This window comes from Salvelinus namaycush, chromosome 23, assembly GCF_016432855.1.
Source record: "Salvelinus namaycush isolate Seneca chromosome 23, SaNama_1.0, whole genome shotgun sequence".
NCBI lineage: Eukaryota > Metazoa > Chordata > Actinopteri > Salmoniformes > Salmonidae > Salvelinus > Salvelinus namaycush.
This window is the reverse complement of record NC_052329.1, coordinates 6,584,517-6,597,446: the sequence shown is the minus strand read 5'-3', so window position 1 is coordinate 6,597,446 and position 12,930 is coordinate 6,584,517. Positions and strand designations below refer to the sequence as shown.

The 12,930-nt window shown below is 44.1% G+C and overlaps 1 protein-coding gene across 1 annotated transcript; it reads right to left on the bottom strand.

Moving 5' to 3' along the window:
- Positions 1-2,117: 2,117 nt before the first annotated feature.
- Positions 2,118-12,926, bottom strand: LOC120018049 (BTB/POZ domain-containing adapter for CUL3-mediated RhoA degradation protein 2-like). Its single transcript, XM_038961009.1, has 7 exons — positions 12,765-12,926; positions 11,272-11,481; positions 10,860-11,048; positions 10,423-10,592; positions 5,231-5,367; positions 4,027-4,222; positions 2,118-3,815 (listed from the first exon to the last, which is right to left on the bottom strand). Exons 2-7 carry the CDS (start codon positions 11,477-11,479, stop codon positions 3,576-3,578), a joined length of 1,140 nt encoding a protein of 379 aa, XP_038816937.1. The 5' UTR covers positions 11,480-11,481; positions 12,765-12,926; the 3' UTR covers positions 2,118-3,575.
- Positions 12,927-12,930: the final 4 nt, after the last annotated feature.

The window sequence follows — 12,930 nt, the reverse complement described above, 5'->3', positions numbered from 1 at the left end:
CTCCACTGGTCCCAGAACCACACCCGTTGCTTCCCTCCACAGGTTCCAGAACCACGCCCGTTGCTTCCCTCCACTGGTCCCAGAACCACGCCCGTTGCTTCCCTCCACTGGTCCCAGAACCACGCCCGTTGCTTCCCTCCACTGGTCCCAGAACCACGCCCGTTGCTTCCTTCCACTGGTCCCAGAACCACACCCGTTGCTTCCCTCCACTGGCTCCAGAACCACGCCCGTTGCTTCCCTCCACTGGTTCCAGAACCATGCCCGTTGCTTCCCTCCACTGGCTCCAGAACCACGCCCGTTGCTTCCCTCCACTGGTTCCAGAACCATGCCCGTTGCTTCCCTCCACTGGCTCCAGAACCCCGCCCGTTGCTTCCCTCCACTGGCTCCAGAACCATGCCCGTTGCTTCCCTCCACTGGTCCCAGAACCACGCCCGTTGCTTCCCTCCACAGGTCCCAGAACCCCGCCCGTTGCTCCCCTCCACTGGTTCCAGAACCACGCCCGTTGCTTCCCTCCACTGGTCCCAGAACCACGCCCGTTGCTTCCCTCCACTGGTCCCAGAACCACACCCGTTGCTTCCCTCCACAGGTCCCAGAACCACACCCGTTGCTTCCCTCCACAGGTTCCAGAACCACGCCCGTTGCTTCCCTCCACTGGTCCCAGAACCATGCCCGTTGCTTCCCTCCACTGGTCCCAGAACAACGCCGGTTGCTTCCCTCCACTGGTCCCAGAACCACGCCCGTTGCTTCCCTCCACTGGTCCCAGAACCACGCCCGTTGCTTCCCTCCACTGGCTCCAGAACCACGCCCGTTGCTTCCCTCCACTGGTTCCAGAACCATGCCCGTTGCTTCCCTCCACTGGCTCCAGAACCACGCCCGTTGCTTCCCTCCACTGGTTCCAGAACCATGCCCGTTGCTTCCCTCCACTGGCTCCAGAACCCCGCCCGTTGCTTCCCTCCACTGGTCCCAGAAACACACCCGTTGCTTCCCTCCACTGGTTCCAGAACCACGCCCATTGCTTCCCTCCACTGGCTCCAGAACCACGCCCGTTGCTTCCCTCCACTGGCTCCAGAACCACGCCCGTTGCTTCCCTCCACTGGTCCCAGTGGAATATGGACAGATGTAACGGTGTCAGATTATATTGGATAAACTCACCCCACAGCTTGAAATGTTGTCAATAGTACCATTGAATTTGATCATTTTTTTGGTGGCGCAACTAGTTAGTACGTTCTCAAGCAGGGACGTCAAATGTGTTGATGAGGCAGAGGGTGCAAGATCAAGTACCTGCAATGATGTTGTGAGAAAGGAAGGAATACTGCTAAGCAGCACAGTGTATCCTGTTACACAAAGACTGGGCTATTTGAAACCAATTTTATTATGGAAAACCAGGTAAAAATAAATGAATAAAGATTCAACTGCATTAAAACACGTTAGAGAGTGAGGCACTCCCTTAAAAGTGTGAAGGAGAAAATGTCTTCAGTGAATACCTGATTAAAACTGTTTAATAAGAATGACCTGCCATTCATTAACATGATCCCAGGGCTACTGCACCGGGCCCAAGTATCTGGGAATGAGATATTTATAGACATCGTTGAATGTGTCCCTCAAGTTAATTTTCATGAAAAAGTCTTACGCATGATTATATGTCAACATTGTGATATGAGAAACTCTCAAAACTATAAATATACACACACAAAAAAAAAAAATCACAGTCTTCCTCGTCTATTCACAGAAGGCGAAAGGGCTACGATAGTTGATTTTGATACATTTGCTGGTCCTTGAACTTGTCACAATCCCCCCCCCCCCCAAAAAAAGTTGATAACTGTATAATAAATGTACATATAACCATCTATAAGTCTGATGGCTACCTACGCTGAGTAGACCAAACATTAGGAACGCCATCCCAATATTGAGTTGCACCCCCTTTTTTTTGTTCTCAGAACAGCCTCAATTTGTTGGAGTATGGACTCTACAATGAGTCGAAAGCATTCCTCAGGGATGCTGGCCCATATTGACTCCAATGCTTCCCATAGTTGTGTCAAGTTGGCTGGATGGGCCTGGCACCTACTACCATACCCCGTTCAAAGGCACTTAAATCGTTTGTCTTGCCCATTCACCCTCTGAATGGCACATATACACAATCCATGTCTCAATTGTCTCAAGGTTTAAAAATCCATCTTTAACCAGTCTGGCCCCCTTCATCTACACTGATTTGAAGTTGCAATTTTGATTGTATGAACACAGATTTGATTGTGTTGTGAAGAAGAGAGTTCTATATAAAATAAAGGAGAAATAGCATAAGCACCTCAACATTTAAAATCACGAGTTTTCCATCGACAAAGTCTGTCAGGCACCAGGGTGATGCAGCATGGCAGCCATTTTGTGCCCAAGGCCATTTTGGGGCCAACAACACCAGTGCTTCAGCGGTGGGTGTAGTGAATAAGTGAAGAGCCAGCGGGAACCAGTTTCCTCCTCTGTGGTTAGATGGGACACATCCTTAAGGCGTCAGCATGCTACAGTTCGGCTGGCGCCTAGCCGTAGGCAAACAAGTGTGCTCACACACTCCCTTGAAAAAAGTGGCAATAGTACAGTTTGTCCATATTGAGATGCCGTAGCCAGAATACACTTCCTCAAAATAGTCAGAATTCATCTGAGATAGATTTAATAAATTGTCATTCATTTTGACGTCTTGCAGAGATCTTAGTCGCGCAATTTGACATCTAACTAAGATGTTTGGTGCAGTATTTCTCAAGTGAAGAAATGGGCACGAAAACTAGTCGTCTCTTGTTGAACGACAATAAAAACACTTAATTGAAGAATCCCTACTGTTGACCAATCACCGACAAAAGGGGTGTAGACATCAGCTACAGATTTCGGCTTGCCTCGAGAATTTGTTTGTGTGTGTGTGTGTGTGTGTGTGTGTGCACGAACAGCTGAACAAAAAAAAACTTGACGAAGTCCAAAACAACAACAAAAAAACTTCACAAAATGTCATTATAATATTATACACAAACTGTTTCTGAACAGTTTTAGATGGGAAGCATGCGGACGCCTTAGGTGTCCCAGTGGCTGGTCAGTAGGGAGTGGTTAGATGGCACCCGTTCCCCTACATTATACACTACTTTTAAACAGAGCCTTATGGGTATAGCATGGGGAATAGGGTGCCTTTTGGGAGCCATCACTCACTCTCACCAAAGGCTGCAGAGTAACAGTAATTAGTGCAGATAGGTTTGATGAATCATTAAACACATTTTGAGGCTCTCACTGAGAGGTGACTGACAGGGAGATGAGGGTTCGAATGGTAGTGCACTACATAGGGCGTCACTTGAGACGTATACTTAGTGTCCCAGCGGCCGGTCAGCAGGGAACCAGTTTCCTCCTCTGTGGTTAGATAGGCTTCGTCAAAAACGGCACATTATTCTCTACATTTGACCAGAGCTCTATGGGCCCCTATTTCCTATATAGAGCCCTATCTGCCCCTATTTCCTATAAAAACCCTACATACCCTTATTTCCTATATAGAGCCCGGGTCAAAAGTAGTACACCATATAGGAAACGGTGCAATTTGAGATGCGTCCTTAGTGTCCCAGCGGCCGGTCGTCGTAGGTGCTGTACCTCTTGACGTGGATGCGGCGCCTAAGGTCTACCCCAGAGTGGGTGTGGCCTTCCTCCTCCTCGCTGTGGAAACCACAGTGGGTGTGACTGTGGGCGTGTCGACGGCGTGTGGCCTCCAATAGGGAGTCGTCAGGGACAGGAAGTGTCTCATAAAGCAAAGCGTTCAGGGTCTCCTCATAGATCCTGGCCTCTGGAAACTCCAACTGGGATAGAGAGACGGACAGGGTCAACATAAAGATTAGCTACAATACAAAAGATAGTGTGTCTGTGTCAACAACGATGGACTGCCATGAACAAATAAGAAAAAGTGAGTGAGTGAGTGAGTGAGTGAGTGAGTGAGTGAGTGAGTGAGTGAGTGAGTGAGTGAGTGGAGGGTGTGTGTGTGTGTGTGTGTAAGTAAAACCCCTAACCAACCTTGGTCTGTTTTTTCTCTGTGGCGTAGACTATGGAGGTGCAGCAGACCTCTGCCAGTTTGCGTCCCTGTCCGTAGAACGACCAGCAGCAGACCTCGTCACCGATCACGTCCTTGATGAAGAGAACACGGCCATTGTAGCTCAGAGACAGCTTGTCAAACAGCTCAATGTTCTTCAACAGGTTGTCGTCTGAGTTACTGTGGAGGAATTACATCCCACGGGTCAACAGGTTGTCGTCTGAGTTACTGTGGAGGAATTACATCCCACGGGTCAACAGGTTGTCGTCTGAGTTACTGTGGAGGAATTACATCCCACGGGTCAACAGGTTGTCGTCTGAGTTACTGTGGAGGAATTACATCCCACGGGTCAACAGGTTGTCGTCTGAGTTACTGTGGAGGAATTACATCCCACGGGTCAACAGGTTGTCGTCTGAGTTACTGTGGAGGAATTACATCCCACGGGTCAACAGGTTGTCGTCTGAGTTACTGTGGAGGAATTACATCCCACGGGTCAACAGGTTGTCGCCTGAGTTACTGTGGAGGAATTACAACCCACGGGTCAACAGGTTGTCGTCTGAGTTACTGTGGAGGAATTACATCCCACGGGTCAACAGGTTGTCGTCTGAGTTACTGTGGAGGAATTACATCCCACGGGTCAACAGGTTGTCGCCTGAGTTACTGTGGAGGAATTACAACCCACGGGTCAACAGGTTGTCGCCTGAGTTACTGTGGAGGAATTACATCCCACGGGTCAACAGGTTGTCGTCTGAGTTACTGTGGAGGAATTACATCCCACGGGTCAACAGGTTGTCGTCTGAGTTACTGTGGAGGAATTACATCCCACGGGTCAACAGGTTGTCGTCTGAGTTACTGTGGAGGAATTACAACCCACGGGTCAACAGGTTGTCGTCTGAGTTACTGTGGAGGAATTACATCCCACGGGTCAACAGGTTGTCGTCTGAGTTACTGTGGAGGAATTACATCCCACGGGTCAACAGGTTGTCGTCTGAGTTACTGTGGAGGAATACAACCCATGGATCAGGAGGTACAGCATTCCATTGTCAACACAGAGTACATAACGAGTACTTGACATTAGAGGCCCTCACTAAGCACTTACCAGCAGTCATTACCTATTATTGACTCTCCAAACAACAGAACAAGCATAGGGCTGCCATTTTGTAAGGCACTATATTTGTAGTAGCTCACCTAGTATAGGAGTACTTGTTGTTGCTTCTGTTGTACAGCAGCTTCACTACAGGCTTGGGGCAGGCCTGGATCAGTCTCTCTTCCTCCTTGGCAGAGGTGACAACAGGGATTACACACAGAGACTGCTCCTTCTGGTCCTGTTAATCAAAACAGACACCACAGGCAGGCTGTTATATAGTACATAAGAGAAAAAGAGGACCTGAACCAGTCTAAACAATGTCTGGTTCCACTCTCACCGGCTCTGTGCTGCTGAACAATGCCAAGGCTGCATGTCAGGACTAGAGGTCGACCGATTAAATCGGAATGGCCGATTAATTAGGGCCGATTTCAAGTTTTCATACCAATCGGTAATCTGCATTTTTGGATGCCGATTATGGCCGATTATATTGCACTCCACGAGGAGACTGCGTGGCAGGCTGACCACCTGTTACACGAGCGCAGCAAGGAGGTAAGGTAAGTTGTTAGCTAGCATTAAACGTATCTTATAAAAAACAATCAATCTTAACATAATCACTAGTTAACTGCACATGGTTGATGATATTACTAGTTTAACTAGCTTGTCCTGCGTTGTAAATAATCAATGCGGTGCCTGTTAATTTATCATCGAATCACAGCCTACTTCTCAAACGGCTGGTGATTTAACAAGCGCATTCGCGAAAAAAAGCACTGTCGTGGCACCAATGTACCTAACCATAAACATCAATGCCTTTCTTAAAATCAATACACAAGTATATTTAGTTAAAATAAATTAATGTTAGCAGGCAATATTAACTAGGGAAATTGTGTCACTTCTCTTGTGTTCTGTACAAGCAGAGTCAGGGTATATGCAGCAGTTTGGGCCGCCTGGCTCGTTGCGAACTGTGTGAAGACCAATTATTCCTTACAAAGACCGTAATTAATTTGCCAGAATTTTACATAATTATAACATAACACTGAAGGTTGTGCAATGTAACAGCAATATTTAGACTTATGGATGCCACCCGTTCGACAAAATACGGAACGGTTCCGTATTTCACTGAAATAATAAACGTTTTGTTTCCGTATGATAGTTTCTGGATTTGACCATATTAATGACCTAAGGCTCATATTTCTGTGTGTTTATTATATTAAGTCTATGATTTGATATTTGATAGAGCAGTGACTGAGCGATGGTAGACAGCAGCAGGCTCGTAAGCATTCATTCAAACAGCACTTTCCTGCGTTTGCCAGCAGCTCTTAGCAATGCTTCAAGCACAGCGCTGTTTATGACTTCAAGCCTGTCAACTCCCGAGATTAGGCTGGCAATACTATAGTGCCTATAAGAACATCCAAAGTCAAAGGTATATGAAATAAAAATGGTATAGAGAGAAATAGTCCTATAATAACTACAACCTAAAACTTCTTAACTGGGAATACTGAAGACTCATGTTAAAAGGAACCACCAGCTTTCATATGTTCTCATGTTCTGAGCAAGGAATTTAAACGTTAGCTTTTTTACCTGGCACATATTGCACTTTTACTTTCTTATCCAACACTTTGTTTTTGCATTATTTAAATCAAATTGAAAAATTTTCACTATTTATTTGAGACTAAATTTATTTTTATTTATGTATTATATTAAGTTAAAATAAAAGTGATCATTCATTATTGTTGTAATTGTCATTATTACAAATATATATATATTTTTTAAAAATGGGCCGATTAATAGGTATTTTGGTAATCCAATAATCGGTATCGGTGTTGAAAAATCAGAATCGGTTGACCTCTAGTCAGGACATATAGCGAGGCTCAAGTAAACTCCATTTGAACAACTCAGTCAGGTCAGGAGGTGACTTTACTGACTGAAGCATGCTCACGGAACTGGAACGGACCGCAAATGAACCCTCACGCTTGACATGAACCCTCACGCCTGACATGAACCCTCACGCCTGACATGAACCCTCACGCCTGACATGAACCCTCACGCCTGACATGAACCCTCACGCCTGACATGAACCCTCACGCCTGACACAGAAGAGTGTAAAGATTATGTTGAAACTTGTATTCACTAAACTCTACCACTAAACAATGTAAAAAATAAAATAAAATAAAATCTCTTTGAGGTTGAGTGACTCTTACAATGCTCTATCATTTCAATCTTAAAAGACTTACTCCAAGATGTAATAATATAAGCCTTTAAGAAGTATATTCCAATCTGAAAATTATGGACTCATAAACCGTTTAGTGACATCGGCTATCTGTCATAAAAAAAAAAAAAAAGAGGACATGACATGAATGAAATATGAATTCAACGTGGTATTGATTCAAGACTCCTTAGCATAGATGTGGTAAAGAGGTCAATGGAATGCAGACCGTGGAGGATAGAAGAAGGACGTTAGGGATATTGGACTGTATGAGTTAGGGTTAGTGGAATATAACCTATATTCTATTGGACTGTATGAGTTAGGGTTAGTGGAATATAACCTATATTCTATTGGACTGTATGAGTTAGGGTTAGTGGATAGTGGAATATAACCTATATTCTATTGGACTGTATGAGTTAGGGTTAGTGGATAGTGGAATATAACCTACATTCTATTGGACTGTATGAGTTAGGGTTAGTGGAATATAACCTATATTCTATTGGACTGTATGAGTTAGGGTTAGTGGATAGTGGAATATAACCTATATTCTATTGGACTGTATGAGTTAGGGTGAGTGGATATTGGAATATAACCTATATTCTATTGGACTGTATGAGTTAGGGTGAGTGGATATTGGAATATAACCTACAGTTGAAGTTGGAAGTTTACATACACCTTAGCCAAACACATTTAAACTTAGATCTTCACAAATCCTGACATTTAATCCTAGTAAAAATCCCTGTCTTAGGTCAGTTAGGATCAGCACTTTATTTTAAGAATGTGAAATGTCAGAATAATAGTAGAGAGAATGATTTATCTCAGCTTTTATTTCTTTCATCACATTCCCCGTGGGTCATAAGTTTACATTCACTCAATTAGTATTTGGTAGCATTGCCTTTACATTGTTTAACTTGGTTTCGGGTAGCCTTCCATAAGCTTCCCAAAATAAGTTGGGTGAATTTTGGCCCATTCCTCCTGACAGAGCTGGTGTTAGGGTTAGTGGATAGTGGAATATAACCTATATTCTATTGGACTGTGTGAGTTAGGGTTAGTGGATAGTGGAATATAACCTATATTCTATTAGACTGTATGAGTTAGGGTTAGTGGATAGTGGAATATAACCTATATGCTATTGGACTGTATGAGTTAGGGTTAGTGGAATATAACCTATATTCTATTGGACTGTATGAGTTAGGGTTAGTGGATAGTGGAATATAACCTATATTCTATTGGACTGTATGAGTTAGGGTTAGTGGATAGTGGAATATAACCTATATTCTATTGGACTGTATGAGTTAGGGTTAGTTGATAGTGGAATATAACCTATATTCTATTGGACTGTATGAGAGGGTTAGTGGATAGTGGAATATAACCTCTTTACCACATCTATAGGTTAATGGATCGCAGACCGTGGGGGATAGAAGGAGGACGCCGGATTGGATTCAACAAATCTGATCTAACAAAGGGGATATTCGTCATATCCGACATGATTGATGTATTGTAACAGGCCCACAATGTGGTAACTGAAGTCCAATTTGGATATATTTGTCTGTTTCCACTTTTCAGGTTTAGAAGAAGTGACTGCTAAATGCTAACTCCTGTTCGTATAAACTGGTAGCTTAGCTAGCATACAGAAATCAGTGGTGGTAGTTTAAAAAACTAGTTTAACTGTAATGTCGTTGATTGGTGACAATGACATGAAAATGTATTGGGGTTGGCATCCATACAAATATTACCTACCGATTTGTACCTCAACATAGTGTATTTCTCCCAAGTGTTTCCATTGTTTTGGTTGGGTTCGATTGATCTCTTTACCGCATGTATCATTGCCCACTGTCACCATGGAGACAGCAGAACCTCCCATTAGAACCTTGGCTAGTCCAAAATACTGAATGCCATGCATTCCAATGAACATCTATCACACTGACACAGCCTGCATCCTAAATGGCATCCTAGCGGGCAGCAGGTAGCCTAGCAGTTAAGAGCGTTGGACCAGTAACCGAAAGGTCGCTGGTTCGAATCCCCCGAAGCCAACTAGGTGGGATATATTCACTATTCTGCCCTTGAGCAGTTAAACCCCAAACAACAACTGCTCCCTGGCCACCAATGATGTGGACGTTGATTAAGGCAGCCCCCGCACATCACATTTCAGTTGAATGCATTCAGTTGTGCAACTGTCTAGGTATCCCCTTTCCAATAGTGTTCACTAGGGGCCCGGGTAAAAAGTAGTGATTTGTTGATTCAACTCAACTGATATTACAAAAAACACATTCCATTGCATGAGTCACATCAGTTAACATCATGTCAATGAACATTCTACATTACCATGGAAATTATTGCATCACAATATCAGGCAGCCATTGTGAGGGTACCCATGAGTTAACCAGTCAAATTGCCAGTGTTAGAGGTTCCATTCCCGTTCTATTCATTCTATGTGTGTTGCTGCTGCATTGCGGGGGGCGTTGCCTAGGCAACCAAAGACTTGTTCGCTTGTTTCAACAAGGAGTAACAAAGTTTCATCACGTTGTTAAGAGTCCATGTTACGGCTGAAACGGACTCAACCACACAAAGCCCTGGCCGTCCGGTCTTCAGTCAGCTGTTCAGTCAACAAATAAACAGCTTATTTTTTTCTCTCTTTATGACGGTTATTTTTTATTGTAATCCATAATCGTGGGTTATAACGGTAATTGTGCCAGCCCTGACTGGCACAGATGGTAAAACAAAACAGTATTGTTGTCCTACAGCCACTAACACAGTAGACACCCTGGTCCAAAGCAAGTCAAATATCACAACATGAGGAAGCAATCTGTGGAGCGTAAATCATGTTCAAGTCGGCAGCAAACAAACACGCATTACATTACTGTACAGTCTGTTGCCTTCATGCACAGATCTAGGATCTAGTAAAGCTGTAGGTTGGATCAGTAGTGAGGGCAACATACTCCTACAACACAGCCTGCATCCCAAATGGCACTCTATTCCCCTATGTAGTGCATTGCTTTCATCCAGAATCCTACGGGCCCTGGTCAAAAGTAGTGCACTATGTAGGGAATATGGTTCCATTTGGGACACACATCTCTCTGTGTCACTGACCTGCAGGCCTCCCTGGCACAGCTCCACCAGACCCTGGATGAGATAATACTTGGCCTCTGCCAGCAGCTCTAGAGCCCCCTGCCTGCCAGGGGGCAAGGTGACCGCTTCCTCCCGCAGGTACGTCAGGATGGAGCCAAAGTGCTTCCCACTGCGATCTATCAGGATCCAGCCTGGACAGGAACATGCAAGGCAAGTGAAAGGCAACGGTCAATTCCAATCAGATTTTTAGAGTAGTGTAGTTCTGTGTATCTTTCTGATGATATGCCTGCCATGGGGCCTGTACATCTAAATGGTATTTCTAATCATTGCTGATGATTGTTGCTTTAGTCATCTGTTCCATTCTGAAGTCTGTATTAGACTAAGTAGAGTTTCATCTATGTTTCTGATCCATAAGAGTGACTGTGAGACGTTCTGGAAGTCTCCAAAGTCCTCCTCACCTTCTTTGTCAATGAAGACCTCCTTCCTGCCACTGAACATGGCCTTCAGCATGGAGTCCTGCCTGGTGAGCACCTGCAGCGTGGTGTAGAACAGGGTCCCCCCTACGTTTAGACGCACATACTTGTTACCCAGGCCCACCGCCGCTCTGTAGCTGCACGTCTTGGACTTGGGACACGCCATCTGGGAGGCTGTGGAGGGGGAGAATATAATATAACTTTATTGTTTATTCAAGGATGAAAATGTTTCTTTGGCATCACCATATAAGCATTTCAAATATTGTTTTTAATGTGTATGATGTGTAAGTGTATGCAGTCAGCCTAGCACACTGTATAGCCTACATAAATACAGAGGATATTGGCACATTCATTCATAACTGACCGCTGCCCTGATTGCCCACTATTCCATGTATACCTTCATGGGAAGGTCTAATGGCTTGGGAGCCAGTGGAGTTGACCTGGGTTTGGAGGCATAGCCGGTGCAGTGGGAGCTGGCAGCTGTCCCCGGACATGTCCCTCTGAAGGTAGATGACCACCCTGCAGATGGAGGTCCTGATGTCCCCCGCCGTGGTGACAGCTACTGGGGGGGGCCGCCACAGCCTTTCACTGGCCAGGCAGATCATACCTGGTGGAGGGGAGGCAATAGAAAAGTACAGCAAAAACCTCAACCCTCTGGCCTGTGCTGAGATGACAGACTAACAAGGTGATAGTTGGGACAATGTCCCTCTGAAAGGAATGAAATCTGAAACCTTGATTTATAGTCATTGACTGAAATTAGAGAGGAGTTGCTCTGGCCAATGTGGTCATACTTAAAACACCAGTAGTCGAGAACATTGTGAACACAATGGAGAGAGGAAGCCACCCACCCAATCAGTATCTCCCTCTCCCATTTCCCCTAGCATGGAATTTAGCTGGGCCCACAACACTGTGTGTGTGTGTGTGCGTCTGTCTTTTTTCAAATCAAATGAAATTTTACATACACATACACATGTTTAGCAGATGTTATTGCGGGTGTAGCGAAATGCTTGCATTTCTAGCTCCAACAGTGCAGTAATATCTAACAAGTAATATCTAACAATACACAACAATACACACAACCTAAAAGTAAAATAATGGAATTAAGGAATATATAAATATTAGGATGAGCAATACTGTAGAATAGAATACAGTATATACACATGAGATGAGTAAAGCAAAAATATGTAAACATTATTAAAGTGACAAGTGTTCCATTATTAAAGTGGCGAGTGATTTGACCTTAAATAAAGGTTACATTTCAAGTCTACATATATGTGGCAGAAGCCTCTAAGGTGCAGGGTTACATAACAGGGTGGAAGCTGCCTAGTGATGGCTTATTTGGTAGAATGTCCCCAAAAACGTTGCATACCAGAGGAAGTCAGTCTGTCTCTGGGGAACTTTGATTCAGATGGCTGCAGTAGTGTAATTCCAACCAGCAGAGGAAGTGATGTATTGTGATATCAAACCATTCCACATATGGCTACTCCTATGGAACTGTCATGGCATATGTCCTAATACGTAGTACAATTTGTGACAACTAAAATTAGGCCTAAAACGTCTGTACATATAATTATGAGATAACGCTAACATGCCACATAGGGTTGAGTCACAAACTGTAGTTCAGGTAGAGCTATATACTAGTTATCTAGTGGTGTTGGCTTGCTAACGTTACTAGTACTGGCTAACTTATTGTTGTTAGCCAGATATAATTTGTCAAGTACAAATTCAAAAACATTGAGACAAACTTGAATGACGTTGTCCTAGTGTATAATAACTAGCTAACGTTTCAAACCGAATTTGAAAGATAACGAGTCAAATGTGTGGTTTACTGGCTTTTCTCCTTGCCACCCCAGGCAAAAACTAACGTTAGCTAACTTTCTAGATACTCACCCACGCCGTCTTTCTCTTGGGATAATTAGTTTATTGAACAGGTGTTCGTTAGTACATTAAAAGCTATTTTATGTACGCCACCTACAATTGTCAATATTTACAAGGCAACGACGATAAATAACTTTCCCGACTACATAAAAGTTTCCTACTACAACTCCCATCCACC

What these genes read in the sequence shown, in the direction of transcription:
- LOC120018049 (XM_038961009.1), bottom strand. Translation starts at nt 11,479, where the DNA reads ATGATCTGCCTGGCCAGTGAAAGGCTGTGGCGGCCCCCCCCAGTAGCT. An exon ending in GGTCTTCATTGACAAAGAAG is followed by an intron (nt 10,593 to 10,859) that starts GTGAGGAGGACT and finishes GTTCCTGTCCAG; the next exon opens with GCTGGATCCTGATAGATCGC. An exon ending in TGTGCCAGGGAGGCCTGCAG is followed by an intron (nt 5,368 to 10,422) that starts GTCAGTGACACA and finishes TTTGATTAACAG; the next exon opens with GACCAGAAGGAGCAGTCTCT.